General features: G+C 34.8%; 1 protein-coding gene across 2 annotated transcripts in view; it reads left to right on the top strand.

The window, feature by feature from the left end:
- The window catches only part of LOC136043844 (multiple C2 and transmembrane domain-containing protein-like), a 202,613-nt gene that overhangs the window by 1,306 nt on the left and 188,053 nt on the right, over window positions 1-13,254 (top strand). For both annotated transcript variants that reach the window (XM_065728782.1, XM_065728783.1), the window contains exon 2: window positions 2,038-2,230. In XM_065728782.1, coding sequence (XP_065584854.1) covers window positions 2,056-2,230 — 175 coding nt within the window. In that variant the 5' untranslated portion in view covers window positions 2,038-2,055. The remainder of the gene's footprint in view (window positions 1-2,037; window positions 2,231-13,254) is intronic.

Here is a 13,254-nt window from a genome sequence, read left to right as displayed (position 1 = left end):
ATCATCAAAAGTTTCGAGCCTGAGAAAATTCGTCTTATTTTAGAAAATAGGGGAAAACACCCCTTAAAAGTAATAGAATTTTGACGAAAATCACACCATCAAATTCAGCGTATCAGAGAACCCTGCAATTGAAGTTTCGATATCCGATCTAAAAAAAATGTGGAATTTTATATTTTCTTTGCCACAAGTCAGATCAATGATGCGTGTCTTTTTTTGCTTTTTTTTTCCAGGGGTCATCGTATCGAACCAGTTTTTTTTCCCAGGGATCATCATATCGAACCAGTGGTCCTAGATTGTCGTGAGAGGGCCCATTCTGACGGAAATTAAAATTCTAGTGCCCTTTTCAAGTGAAAAAAATCGGAGAGCACTTAGGCCCCCTCCCACGCACATTTTTCCCCAAAATCACCGGGTCAAAATTCTGAGATAGCCAATTATCCAGCATAGTTGGAAAACCTAACAACTATATCTTCGGGGACGACTTACTCCCCACAGTCCCCGTGGGAGGGGCTGTAAGTTACAGACTTTGACCGGTGTTTAAATATAGTAATGGTTATTTGGAAATACATATACGTTTTCAGAGGAATTCTTTTGGTTGGGGGGAGGAGTTGAGAGGAGAGGGTTATGGAGGGGGGAGCTTTCCATGGAGGAATTTGTCAATGGGGAAGAGAATTTCCATGAAGGGAGCGCAGGATTTTCTAGCATTTAAAAAAATGAAAAAATAAATATGAAAAAGTTTTTTCAACTGAAAGTAAGGAGCAGCATTAAAACTTAAAACGAACAGAAATTATTGCGCATATGAGGGGTTCTTCTCCTCCTAATACCTTCCTCTTTACGCTAAAGCATTTTTTGTAGTTTTAACTATTTATTCTACGACCTTTGTGATTCAGGGGTCATTCTTAAGGACTTGGGACAAAACTTAAGCTTTTGTGTAAAGAGCGAGGTATTGACGAGGGTAATAAAAACATACAAATATAGAAGTTCATTACGCAAGTTAATCCGTAAGTTACTAATAAAAACGTTCGTAAAAAAATAAAAGTTCTAGTTGTTTTTTAAGTAACCAAAAATTTGGAGGATACCTAGGCCTCCTCCTCCGCTCCTTTTTTCTCAAAACCGTCTTATCAAAACCATGAGAAAGCCATTAGCCAAAAAATAAATTAATATGCGAATTTCGTTTCAATTATTCATGTGCGGTGAGCCAAATTCAAAACATGCATTAATTTAAAAACGTTCAGAAATTAAATAAAAAAACTAGTTTCTTAACTGAAAGTAAGAAGCGACATTAAAACTTAAAACGAACAGAAATTACTCTGTATATGAAAGGGGATTTTTATTTTGTTTTTTAATGTTTTAAAAAGTAGAGTTGAGAGTAAGAGCAAACGCTTCTTGCCATTTCTGACTCCAAGCTTAGGAGTTCACCGAACACTCCAACACCGTTCAGCAGACATGCTATTGACTTCAACGTCAATATCCCATGCCTACGTGCATTTGGGAACTAAATGCTTTTCCCCTGGCAACGTTTAAAAACTTGACACCATTTGAAGGTGGTCATTTGCCCCACCACCCCCAACTATTCACAGCACAGAATGGTAAGTAAGATCCATCCTGTCGACATTAGGGGATCCAGAATCTTTAGGTGATCGCTTTTGCTCAATGTGTTTATTGATTAAGTATTTATGCTTCCGTTAGAATTTAGATTTGCAACCTTAAAATTGCCATTTTCCAGAAATATAAGTAAATCTTCATGAAAGTAGAGAGAATCTGCACCGAGGATAGTGGCCACTCAACCCTTTTCTGAATCAACAACAACTAGGCAATACTAAATGAACCCTTGGCAAAACAAATAAAAAAAAGGAATTTCCCACTAACCAACATAAAAACTACGTTTTATAGCATAGAAAACTGTGCAGAGTTCTTGGAAAGGACGATACACACACACACCCAACCCAAAAGGACCTCGTTCCGCTAAGAATAGCGTCCTCCAAGCAAATATGTCTGAAACTCCCTGAAAAGGTTTTTTTATCCCATTTTTTTCTCCAGAACACTTCAGGCTAAATAATGATAGAAGATAGCGAAATTTCACCGGATCAAGCTTCCGAAAAGCAAAGCCCTGGAAAACTCCGCACATCTAGACGAAAGAGAATTCATCTTCTCCAGAGGAAATGGTCAAAATCTGTAAGTGATCTTAGCAAGTCAGCAGCCGAGCAACCAAAAATAGGAGCAACCGATAATGGTGAGAAAAGAGACATTTTAGTTTTGACATATTTTAGCACAACATATAGATTTGATTTATGATGTAGTCCATATTCTTTTCTATTAATTTATAAAAAGAAGTAAAAAAATGACAGGTTAAGGGTTATGATGATGATGATTTTTATTAAGTGATTAAACCTTTACAAGTATTTCACTGTTAATGTCTACAAACTAACACTACAAAGACAAACAAACTAGAATGAATGAAACTTATAAATGCTACAATCAAAGGCAACAATCATGAATAAATATCAAATATTAACATCAAACCAGTCTTCTAGTTGAATACGAAAATCTGTTCAAACACTTCCTTAACACTTTATTAGAAACTACTGAATTATAACGAAGGAGAATTTAGATGGTTAAAGTCACAGTTTGCAAAAGAAGAATGATAGGTTTCCCAAACTTGTGGTTATCGGCAATCTAGTTGAGGCTAGACAATAAGAAGGATCATTGAATGAGGTGGGAAGAATTCGTAAGAAAGTGTTAAATGAAGTTGGAGCTTCTTGGTCCTAGAGGGAGGGAGTAAAGAGAGAAGCTCTGAATTCAATGAGAAAGAGGATGTTTGTGCACAACTCTATTAACCTCAAGTAGTTTAAGGCTGCATCCAGATGTCATTAGGAGTAGTAATAGTGTATGCTACAGAAAGAAAACTATTTCCCAATTAAGACTAAATAATCTTGACATACAGGAGTCCCCCCCCCAAAAAAAGCCATTGATTTTCTCAATAAAGTGCAATTGAACTTCATGGAAAACTTTCGAATCTTAGGTATTTGATCATACATTTTGTTTTCTACAGCATGTGTTCTGTTTCCAGTACATCATTCTTAGATTAAACAATTACTATATAGGATTCTTAAATTCTTCCACTAACAACAAGACATGTCCAAAATGCCTTCTTGAAAACTTGAAAGTTATCGCCCTAAATACGTTTTGGTACTACAGACCTCCCAGAAACATCTAAAGGGTTCCATATATGAGGGATGTTTTTGATTCATAAGGTATTGCTATACAGAACTTTACTTGAACTTAAACAGTAGCGTAGAGGGGGGAACCCCATAACATTTGAGGACGCCCTGGGTGTGATATTACAAACAAAAAAAGATACTGATCATAAAGTTAAACTTTGTTTAGCATAAGGATTGGTAGCTTATAGGGGTAGACGCCCCCCTATATATGTAGGACAATTTACTTTCGTTTTAAGTTTTTCAACCTCTCATTCTCAATGCTTCGGTTTCACTTATTAATTTTTGCTAGAATTGTTTAGGGAAAAAAAATTATATTAAATTGTTCGTGGTAATGAACTATAAGCTCGTTACCCCGGAAGAGTGACTCTGCTCAATAGTAACCGAAACTCTAACAATTGTAACTGAAATTCTGATATCAATAGATACATCAGAAGTGTTGGATTCTTATGCTGATTCCAAATTTGCATGATTAATCAAGTTTAGTGGTGAGAAAATTTGCCTCATTAAAAAAAAAGAAAAACACCACCAAAGAGTCAAAGTAATCTTAATAAAAATTGCATCGTCAGATTCTGTGTATCAGAGAAATCTGTTGCAGAGGTTTTAAGCTCCCGTCTGCAAAAACGTGGAATTTTGTGTTTTTTGCCAGAAGAAAGATCGCGGATGCGTGTTTATTAGTTTGTTTTTCCCCCATGGGTGATCGCATCATACCTTTGGTCCTGGAATAGCGTGAGAGGGCTCATTTGAACAAAAATTAAAAGTTTCAGAGCTCTTTTTAAGTAATTAAAAGATTGGAGTACAAATAGCTCCACTCCCATTCCCCCATTTCCCCCCAAAATAGTTTGATTTAAATTTTGATATGGTTATTTTGTTCAACAGGATTAAAAGATCCATTATCTTTGTCTTTGGAGATAACATGATTCCCTACAGACCCCGGGAAAGGGCTGTAAGTTAGAAAATTTGCTCATTATTTATGTATAGCATTTGTAATTGGGAAGTATACAGACGTTTTTTAGGCAGGGGGGATTCTCTGTTGGGTTGATGTACCGTGGTTGAGCCTTCCAGGGGGAAAATTTACTGTGGGAGAATAGGTACTTATGTATTATACCTCTAACACTTAAGCTTGCGCTGTGTAAAACTCGAGAACAAACCGGTTTTATCTGTTTGTACTAAGAAACAATTAGCAGACACTCAGTGGAAAACAAGTGGCAAGTAACAAAATACATTGTTATTATATAGTTTGGGCTACATATTTGGATATTAGGAGGGGGAGGATTAGGTTATCCTCCCCCCCCAATGTGCAAATATGTAGCCAATATTTGTTTCTAAAATGCTATTTTTTCCTTATGTTTTGGTATTTTTCATTAGGATTAACGCATTTATTTTTCTTGAGTGTTCAATCAATCAATCAATATTTATTAATTCAAATTAAAAATATACAAAAACAATATTATGCCCCAACAGAGAGCAGAACTCGTAAGGCTGGGGCAGCACAAATGCGTAAAAAAAAACACACAACGTCTCGTCATACTAATAATTCCAAAAGGAGAGAGAAAAAACTAAGACAAAAAAAAAACATACGAGAAAAAAAAACATACAAGGTTGGAGATCATAGAGGAGGCCACCCTAGCGCAAGAACACAGCAAAATACATACTAAAATCTATTATTAATTAATCCCGACATCAAGCCAAAGAATTATTTTTGAAGTATGTTTTTTCAATATGTGTTGGCGGTATAATACATAAGTACCCGAGAATCTGCCAGAATCCCTATACAAAATTCTTTTTATTGATCTTACTTTATCTTTACAAGCTTAATTTGACATGTGGAAATGTTCTTGGGGAATTGTCCGTGGGAAATTTTCTGTGGAGATGGGAATGTTCTAGAGGATCTATTCGTGAGGGAAGAGTTTTCCGCGGGAGAAATTCTACATGGAGAATCCTGTGGGAGAAATACTTCATGGGGAACTTTCAAAGGGAGCAGGTTTTCATTTCAGGGGGGATTGCAGGAAAACTTTTTCACGGATGGGGGGATTTCTGGCATGATTTGAAAAAGACCAGAAATTAAAGTCTTTTTCAAATGAAAGAATGCTAATGAAATTTTTCAGGCGGAATCGTCCACAAGCAATATTATCATTAAAGAAGTTAATATTGTTTTTTAAGAGCATAAAAGATAGGTTATACTTCTGATATCCCTTAAACTTTCACATGATATATTTAGAACTAATAGAAATTGAAAGCTCTGAAAGTAATTGGAAAGGAAAATTGTAGATCGAAAATTGAAAGTTCTAGTGCCCTTTTTAAGTGTCCAAAGTGATTGGATGGCAGCCAGCCTCCCTTCCACACCCATTATTTCCCCAAACACAGTAAATAAAAATGTTTGAGCCATTGTATTAAGCATAGTTGAAAAGTCCAGTAATTTTGTCCTTGGGAATGTCAACCTCTTCACTCTCCTCTGAGAATGGTTATGCTCGCCGCCTATTGTTAACATATAAGGTTTTTACGGATGGGATGATCGTGTAAACTTCAGAGGGGACACATTCAATTGGAAATTTGAGTTTTTATTGTCCTTTTAAGTGTCAAAACGATCGCAGGGTATCTTTTTTTTTCTCCAAAAAGGCTTAGGGTATTAAGGTGAAAATTTAAGAAAATATTTAGAGGGATGTCAAAAACAATGTGCTTGCTAAATTGTCAAAAGACAATATCAGCAATATCTTTAGAACGACTGAGGGTATTAAGTTCAACATTTCAAGGTATGTGATGAGGTGTTGAAGAGTATTTTAGGGTAACCCTCCCCCACCCTTGCCTTGATCTTTTTAGGTGCCCTATCGGATCAGTACTGATTGAAACATAGGAATATTCATTTTATTCAAACTAGTCAAATGGTCTAATAGCTAAACTTACAGGAATACCATACACCCATAGTCCTGGGACAACGCTTATAAATTATGCAATTCTTCCTTTGTTTACATGCAGGATTCATCAGTTCCATTCAATTCAATTTATTTTCAAAACGGGCAGCGGACAAGCCGAATATTCGTTTAGTCGTCAAAACACACACACATATATATATATATATATATATATATATATATATATATATATATATATATATATATATATATATATATATATATATATATATATATATATATATATATATATATATATATATATATATATATATATATACATATATATAATCTATAGTCAAGACTTATGAAATAATTTAAAATAACTCTAGTCATCCACTTAAAATCAGTACACAATAACTGACTAGTCAAAACATAATAAAATATAACTAACAAACTAAAGCAGCAGACGAGCCAAACATTCGTTTTAGTCGCCAAAACACAAATACATGTACAATCCATAATCAGCACTTATGAGATAATTTAAAATAAATCCAATCGTCCACTTAAAATCAGTACACTAAATCAGTACGTCCACTTAAAATCAGTAAAATATAATATAACTATATAACTAACGAACTAAATCTGTAGCTATTCTTGCTTACTAGCAGTAACATTAAAAAACTTTACAAATGAGGGAACAAAGCTTTTCAAATATCTGTTTGAAGATACATTGATTGGCTGTATACGAGGTACAGCTTCTGCCACTGCTCTTGCTGGTCTTTCTCGATGTGGTTTGAAATCAGGGGGCAGTATGGATCGATAGGATGTGCTGTTCAACACCCATGTACCAAAAGCAAGCGACATTTTTTGTTCACTAGCAAGGGAATCTAGGCCAAACTGTTCAAGGAGGGTACAGTATGGGAATTTGGGCGCCATTGAAATTACCAACAATGCCCGAAATTGAAATCTCTCAATCGCGTCCGACTACTCTTGCGTTTGGCCGTAATGCCAAACGGAGGAACAGTATTCAAGGCAAGACCGTATAAAGAGGTATAAACTCGCAAAAGGTGATCTGAAGGAATTCCGAATCATTAGGAAATTAGGAAAAGGGGAATATTTGATTATAGATGCATCTGGAAAGGCTAAGAGTATTGAGGTAAATCATTGGAGAATGTTTAGGGGAATGTGAGAATATTGAGTTGAAACTTTCAGGACGTGTTGAGGGGATGTTGAAAAGTGGTTGAAGGGCCACCAGCCCCTCTCTTGCCTCTTTAATTGCAATCTCTCCAAAATATTTGATAAAAATTTTGAAAAAGATATCCTGTTTAAAATAGTCAAAATTTCAAATACCTAAGCCGATGGGGATAACATAACCCCCCACATCTTTGGGGAGGGATGTTGGACACAGTAAATGCAATTGGTGCATGCTGATTTTCAGAAGGATGTAATATCAATATCTAAGGAACGGCTGAGGGTATTAAGTTGACAATTTCAGGGGGGTATTGGAGAGCTATCAAAGCGTCCGACTGCTCTTGCGTTTGGCCGTAATGCCAAACGGGGGAACAGTATTCAAGGCAAGATCGTATAAAGAGGTATAAACTCGCAAAAGGTGATCTGAAGGAATTCCGAATCAATAGGAAATTAGGAAAAGGGGAATATTTGATTATAGATGTATCTGGAAAGGCTAAGAGTATTGAGGTAAATCATTGGAGAATGTTTAGGGGAATGTGAGAATATTGAGTTGAAACTTTCAGGACGTGTTGAGGGGATGTTGAAAAGTGGTTGAAGGGCCACCAGCCCCTCTCTTGCCTTTTTAATTGCAATCTCTCCAAAAATATTTGATAAAAATTTTGAAAAAGATATCTGTTTAAAATAGTCAAAATCTCAAATAACTATGCCGATGGGGATAACATAACCCCCCACATCTTTGGGGAGGGATGTAGGACACAATAAATGCAATTGGTGCGTGCTGATTTTCAGAAGGATGTATTATCAATATCTAAGGAACGGCTGAGGGTATTAAGTTGACAATTTCAAGGGGGTATTGGAGAGCTATCAAAGGGTAATCAGCCCCCATTGCCGCCTATACTACCTATGCCTCCTGGGATGCAATGTCCCTCACACGCCTCCGGATTAAGGATTGTAAATTATGTATTTTACCCTGTTTTAAAAGCAGGAATCATCATTACGAAAAAGGAGGGTTTTATTCTAGGTGTGTTCGAAAAAGCTAAGGATATTAACTTCTGGGACATATTAAACTAAAAATAAAGATAATATTTGAATCCAATTTATCCAAAAGGTGTATCTGCAATGTCAAATGAAGCTGAGGGTATTAAGTTTAAAGTTATAGAGCAAAAGTCAAAAGTCAGATAACAAAAGTTTTGCGGCATGAAAGTACAGTACAGACCAATTTAAATTTCAATCTTAATTTAAGGTACGTTAAGTTTCAATTTATTTCATTCTAATTAACCATATTATCTAGTATCTTATGTTGAAGTTAGAAGGGCTAAATAAAAATAATCTGTTAGTTCTTCTTGATCTTAATGACGATTTTGGTTATTCTACAAGTTTTATGTAAAAACCTGTAAACTGTAATTTTAAATTGAAAGGATAATGAAATTTGTAATGTTTGGACACCCAGCAATTTGCTTGAAGTTACCATTCAAAGACAATATAACGCTACTTGGATTGGTGAGGAATTGATTTAGAATTTAATATTTAGTTTATTTGATTACTTTCACATAGATACGTGTTATAACAGCTGAAAACCAAATTAAGAATTAATTAATTACTAATCAAAAAAACATTTTGTTTAATTACTAATGAAACAATCATAGTTGGAAACTGAAGTTTGAACAAAATTGAAATCATCACACAAAAGAAAATATACATGTTTAAAAAAAAATTTTATGTTTAAATTCTTCCTTTTCAATCTATTTCTTACCAAACAGTTCGTGGTAACGAACTGTAGTAGTACTCTAAAAATGGAATTTTGATACCACTAGCTACATCAAAAGCTACATCAAATAGCTGCATCAAAGCAGCATTGTAATGCTGATTCTAAATATATAAGTTCCATCAATTTTATTCTTACCCATCAAATGTTACGAGCCTGAGAAAATTTGCCTTATTTTAGAAAATTGGGGGAACACCCCCTACAAGTCATAGAATCTTAACGAAAATCACACCATCAGATTCAGCGTATCAGAGAACCCTCCTGTAGAAGTTTCAAGCTCCTATCTACAAAAATGTAGAATTTTGTATTCTTTGCCAGAAGGCAGATCACGGATGCGTGTTTGTTTGTTTTTTTTTTCAAGGGGTGATCGTATCTACCCAGTGGTCCTAGAATGTTGCGAGAGGGCTCATTCTAACGGAAATGAAAAGTTATAGTCCCCCTTTTAAGTGACCAAAAAATTGGAGGGCATATAGGCCCCCTCCCACGCTAATTATTTTACCAAAGTCAACGGATCATAATTCTGAGATAGCCATTTTGTTCAGCGCAGTCGAAAAACCTTATAACTATGTCTTTGGGGACGACTTACTCCCCCACTGTCCCCGTGGGAGGGGCTACAAGTCACAAACTTTGACCAGTGCTTACATATAGTAATGGTTATTTGGAAGTGTACAGACGTTTCCAGGGGAATTTTTTGGTTGGGGGAGGGGTGAGAAGAGGGGATATGTTGGGGGAACTTTCCATGGAGGAATCTGTCATTGGTTAAGAAAATTGGTCTTCAGTGCAGGATAATAATAATAAAAAAAGATTGAAGTCCAAAGGGTAATATAAAAACTAAACTTTAAGACAAATACAGGAACTAAAATAGAAGACCCTTTCCAAGCGACGATGAAAGGGTAACGATTTTTTTTTAGTTACCCTTTCATTGTTGATTGAAAAGGGTCTTCCTACATTAGTTCCAATGTTTGTTTTAAGGTCTGATTTTTATGGCACTTGGCTTTACCAAATTCGAAAAAATTAGTTCGGAAAAAAGTTTTGAAATATTTTTGGCCGGTTTATGCATTTTAAAGGGATTTGTTTTGAATGAAGAAAGTGTTAATGGAACTTCAGCGAATATCAGCCTGATGGAAGCAGTTTAATATTATAAGAATTTATCGTATTAATTTCGTGAGCTTCCTTTAATCCATTTATTTCTAATTGTTAATGGTAAAAGAGATATTACTTGAAATATATTCTTTTAGTAAAGTATGAATAAAACTCGCGCTATAATTGGGTTGCAAGGGACCATATATCAAGTGATCTTTGTTTTTTGGGGGGGATTTCAGTTGAGTATCAGTTTCAAGTTTGGTACATTATAAGGTTCTTATTGATTTCATTTTTCATTAAGTCTAATATTTGTTTGTTTTAACTTTAATATCTATCTTTTAATATCTGTTTTTAATTTATAACTTGGGTACAAGGAGGACGGCTTCCCAGTTCAATATCTAGTAATTCCTGTTCGTTTTGAGTTTGAATTGAATATCAGTTTTTTTATTGGTTCATTATAAGGTCATTATTGATTTCGTTTTTATTAAGCCTAATATCTGTTTGTTTTAATTTTAATATCGATCTTTTAATATCTGCTTTTAACCTATAACTCGGGTACAAGAGGGACGGTTTCCCAGTTCAATATCTAGTAATTCCTGTTCGTTTTGAGTTTGAATTGAATATCAGTTTTTTTATTGGTTCATTATAAGGTCATTATTGATTTCGTTTTTATTAAGCCTAATATTTGTTTGTTTTAATTTTAATATCGATCTTTTAATATCTGCGTTTAAGCTATAACTCGGGTACAAGAGGGACGGTTTCCCAGTTCAATATCTAGTAATTCCTGTTCGTTTTGAGTTTGAGTTGAATATCAGTTTTGTTATTAGTACATTATAAATTCAACGTTTAAAAATTAATTAAACGATTAATAACGATTAAAACGATTGGTTTCGTTTTATATTAAGTCTAAATGAAGAGTCAGAGTGGCATATCATTATCGCTATCTTTAAGAATTTGAACGTAAAAAGTTCAAATATTTTCAAAAGAATAGTAATAAAATAATTCCATTTTATTCATTAGGTATTTTTTTTGCGAAGTATGTTTTTCGGTTTCAATTACTAAGGTAGGAGGGAGTATACAAGAAGAGGGATTTTGAATCCTTGGTTGAGGATGTTCAACTATGGAAATCTCAATAGTAGCCCCGTTGTGTTTCCCGGCATTTCCACGCCAGAAATGGCACCAAAAAGTACCATATGGCAATATGACACTTTACGAATAACTTATGAACCCAAATTTATGAGAAACAGTAGGTTTTATTTAAGCCACTAAGATGTCTGTGACATCACGGTGTTCTGCTAGTCCTTATCGATTGAAATTCAAATGCTACTAACTATATAGTGGTAATAGCTACAGCAAAAATCTTACTTGATTTAAGCTCTCTGTTGGGGGAGGTATGTGTTATTTTACTATATAATATGTATTACGTAATTTGATTACATAGAAGTACATATTTGATTACATAGAAGTACATACGGTAGTAGCTTTCATAGCATCATAGTTTTAGAAGGATTTTTATGCAAAAGTTAACCGTTATTGTGAAGACAAGGGGCGGTTAGGACAGGAACTTCTCTTATTTCTTATCAAAACGAATATAATATCAAAGACGGAAAGAAATCATACACAAAAAAGCAGCTTGTATTTTCCAAATTGAAATTAAGTAGTGGCATTGATGCTCAACATGTTTCAAAACTATCTTGTATGTTAGGAAGGCTGCTACCCCCTCGGCTCTCAACTCTTTACGTTAAACTTAGAATTTTCCCCACCACCTCTCTAAGAACAACTGCTCTAAAAGAAGAGCAATGTGTTTTTTTTAGCAGTACCTCAACTTGATTTAATTGTACTTACTTTGAACAACAACACTTTAAGTTTAACGATTTTGAAAGCAATTGGTGATTAAAACACCAACAATTACCAACTGGCTTTTATTTTTAGAGCTCTAAAATGCTTTCGGTTAAGTATCAGGTTAAACTTCAGAGTAAAGAATAGGGGCTAAGGGATTGGGTGGTAGCAATCCTCATGTACAGTATTTGCTGTTCTTTTTAGGTTTAGTATTGCTCTATACTTTTCTTTAAGAATGTTAGTTTTCTTTAATTTATGAGGAATTAAGGATCTTCACAAAGAATTTTCTGTAAGGGAGCCTGCAGGATTTTTTTTGACAGTTATATGAAAGGTTCAAAAGGGTGAGGCCTATTCGTATATATTCAGTTACCAGATGAAAGTAAGGTTGAACAGAAATTCAAATTCATTGGTTTTTCCATATATTGTAAATAATGTATTTGGAAATAAAGGCAATTCCTGCTGGGTTTATATAGTACCAAGGATCAACCCAATCAGTCTTCTAGAGGAGGTAGTATTTTTATTTTGTATGCGTGTAAAAGACTAAGAAAGAACAGACATACAAAGCCGTCGGCTGGTGGTGGTCGAGGAAAAATCAATTACTCCATCCCTCCGGACTCAAATATAAGCAAAAAAGGCCGAATCAAAGCGAAAATTCGATCCAAGTGGTCAATTCCCCAGCCCTGCCCTTTCCCAGTTTCGGAGCCTGTGACAACTACCCCAGTCACTCTCTCCCTTAGGAACGAGTCTGGACATATATGTCTGATCTCCATCAAATTTAACAAAATCCTTTATTTCCTAAGTTTTCTTGTCTTCTAGTGGGGGAGGTGAAGGAAGATGTCTTCTTGGCCTAAAACTTACATTCTCTTATATTAGTGACTTGACATTTTTTTGTTCATGTGATGACCCCTTTTACTTGTAAACCTACCTATAGGATTTGGAAAGAAAGTATATTTTCTTGCAATTTTTTGGTAAGAAGCTGTTTAGGGGGAGGGAGCCGAAAATCACTTAACTACTCTTTGGGTGTATCCTTTTTTGTACAGATATGTTTCAACATTCCTTTATTTATTTCTTACCCTACAAATAATACAAAAGTTACACAGAGACGGAGTATAAAATAGAGGAAAAAAAAACGGGAATAAAAAAAAAATATTGCAACGTTTATCAAAGTAATTAGTAAAGATTACTTAATAACCACTAAACAGTTGTCTCATACGTAGAAATTTATGCATCATTGTGTAAGATGGGGGTGCTATGAATGGAAATTGATTTTGCAGCTGTGGTTCAAAATAAGTTTTGACGGAGGTAT

Source organism: Artemia franciscana, chromosome 2, assembly GCF_032884065.1.
Source record: "Artemia franciscana chromosome 2, ASM3288406v1, whole genome shotgun sequence".
In the NCBI taxonomy this organism is placed as follows: Eukaryota; Metazoa; Arthropoda; class Branchiopoda; order Anostraca; family Artemiidae; genus Artemia; species Artemia franciscana.
This window is presented reverse-complemented; position numbering and strand designations above follow the sequence as displayed.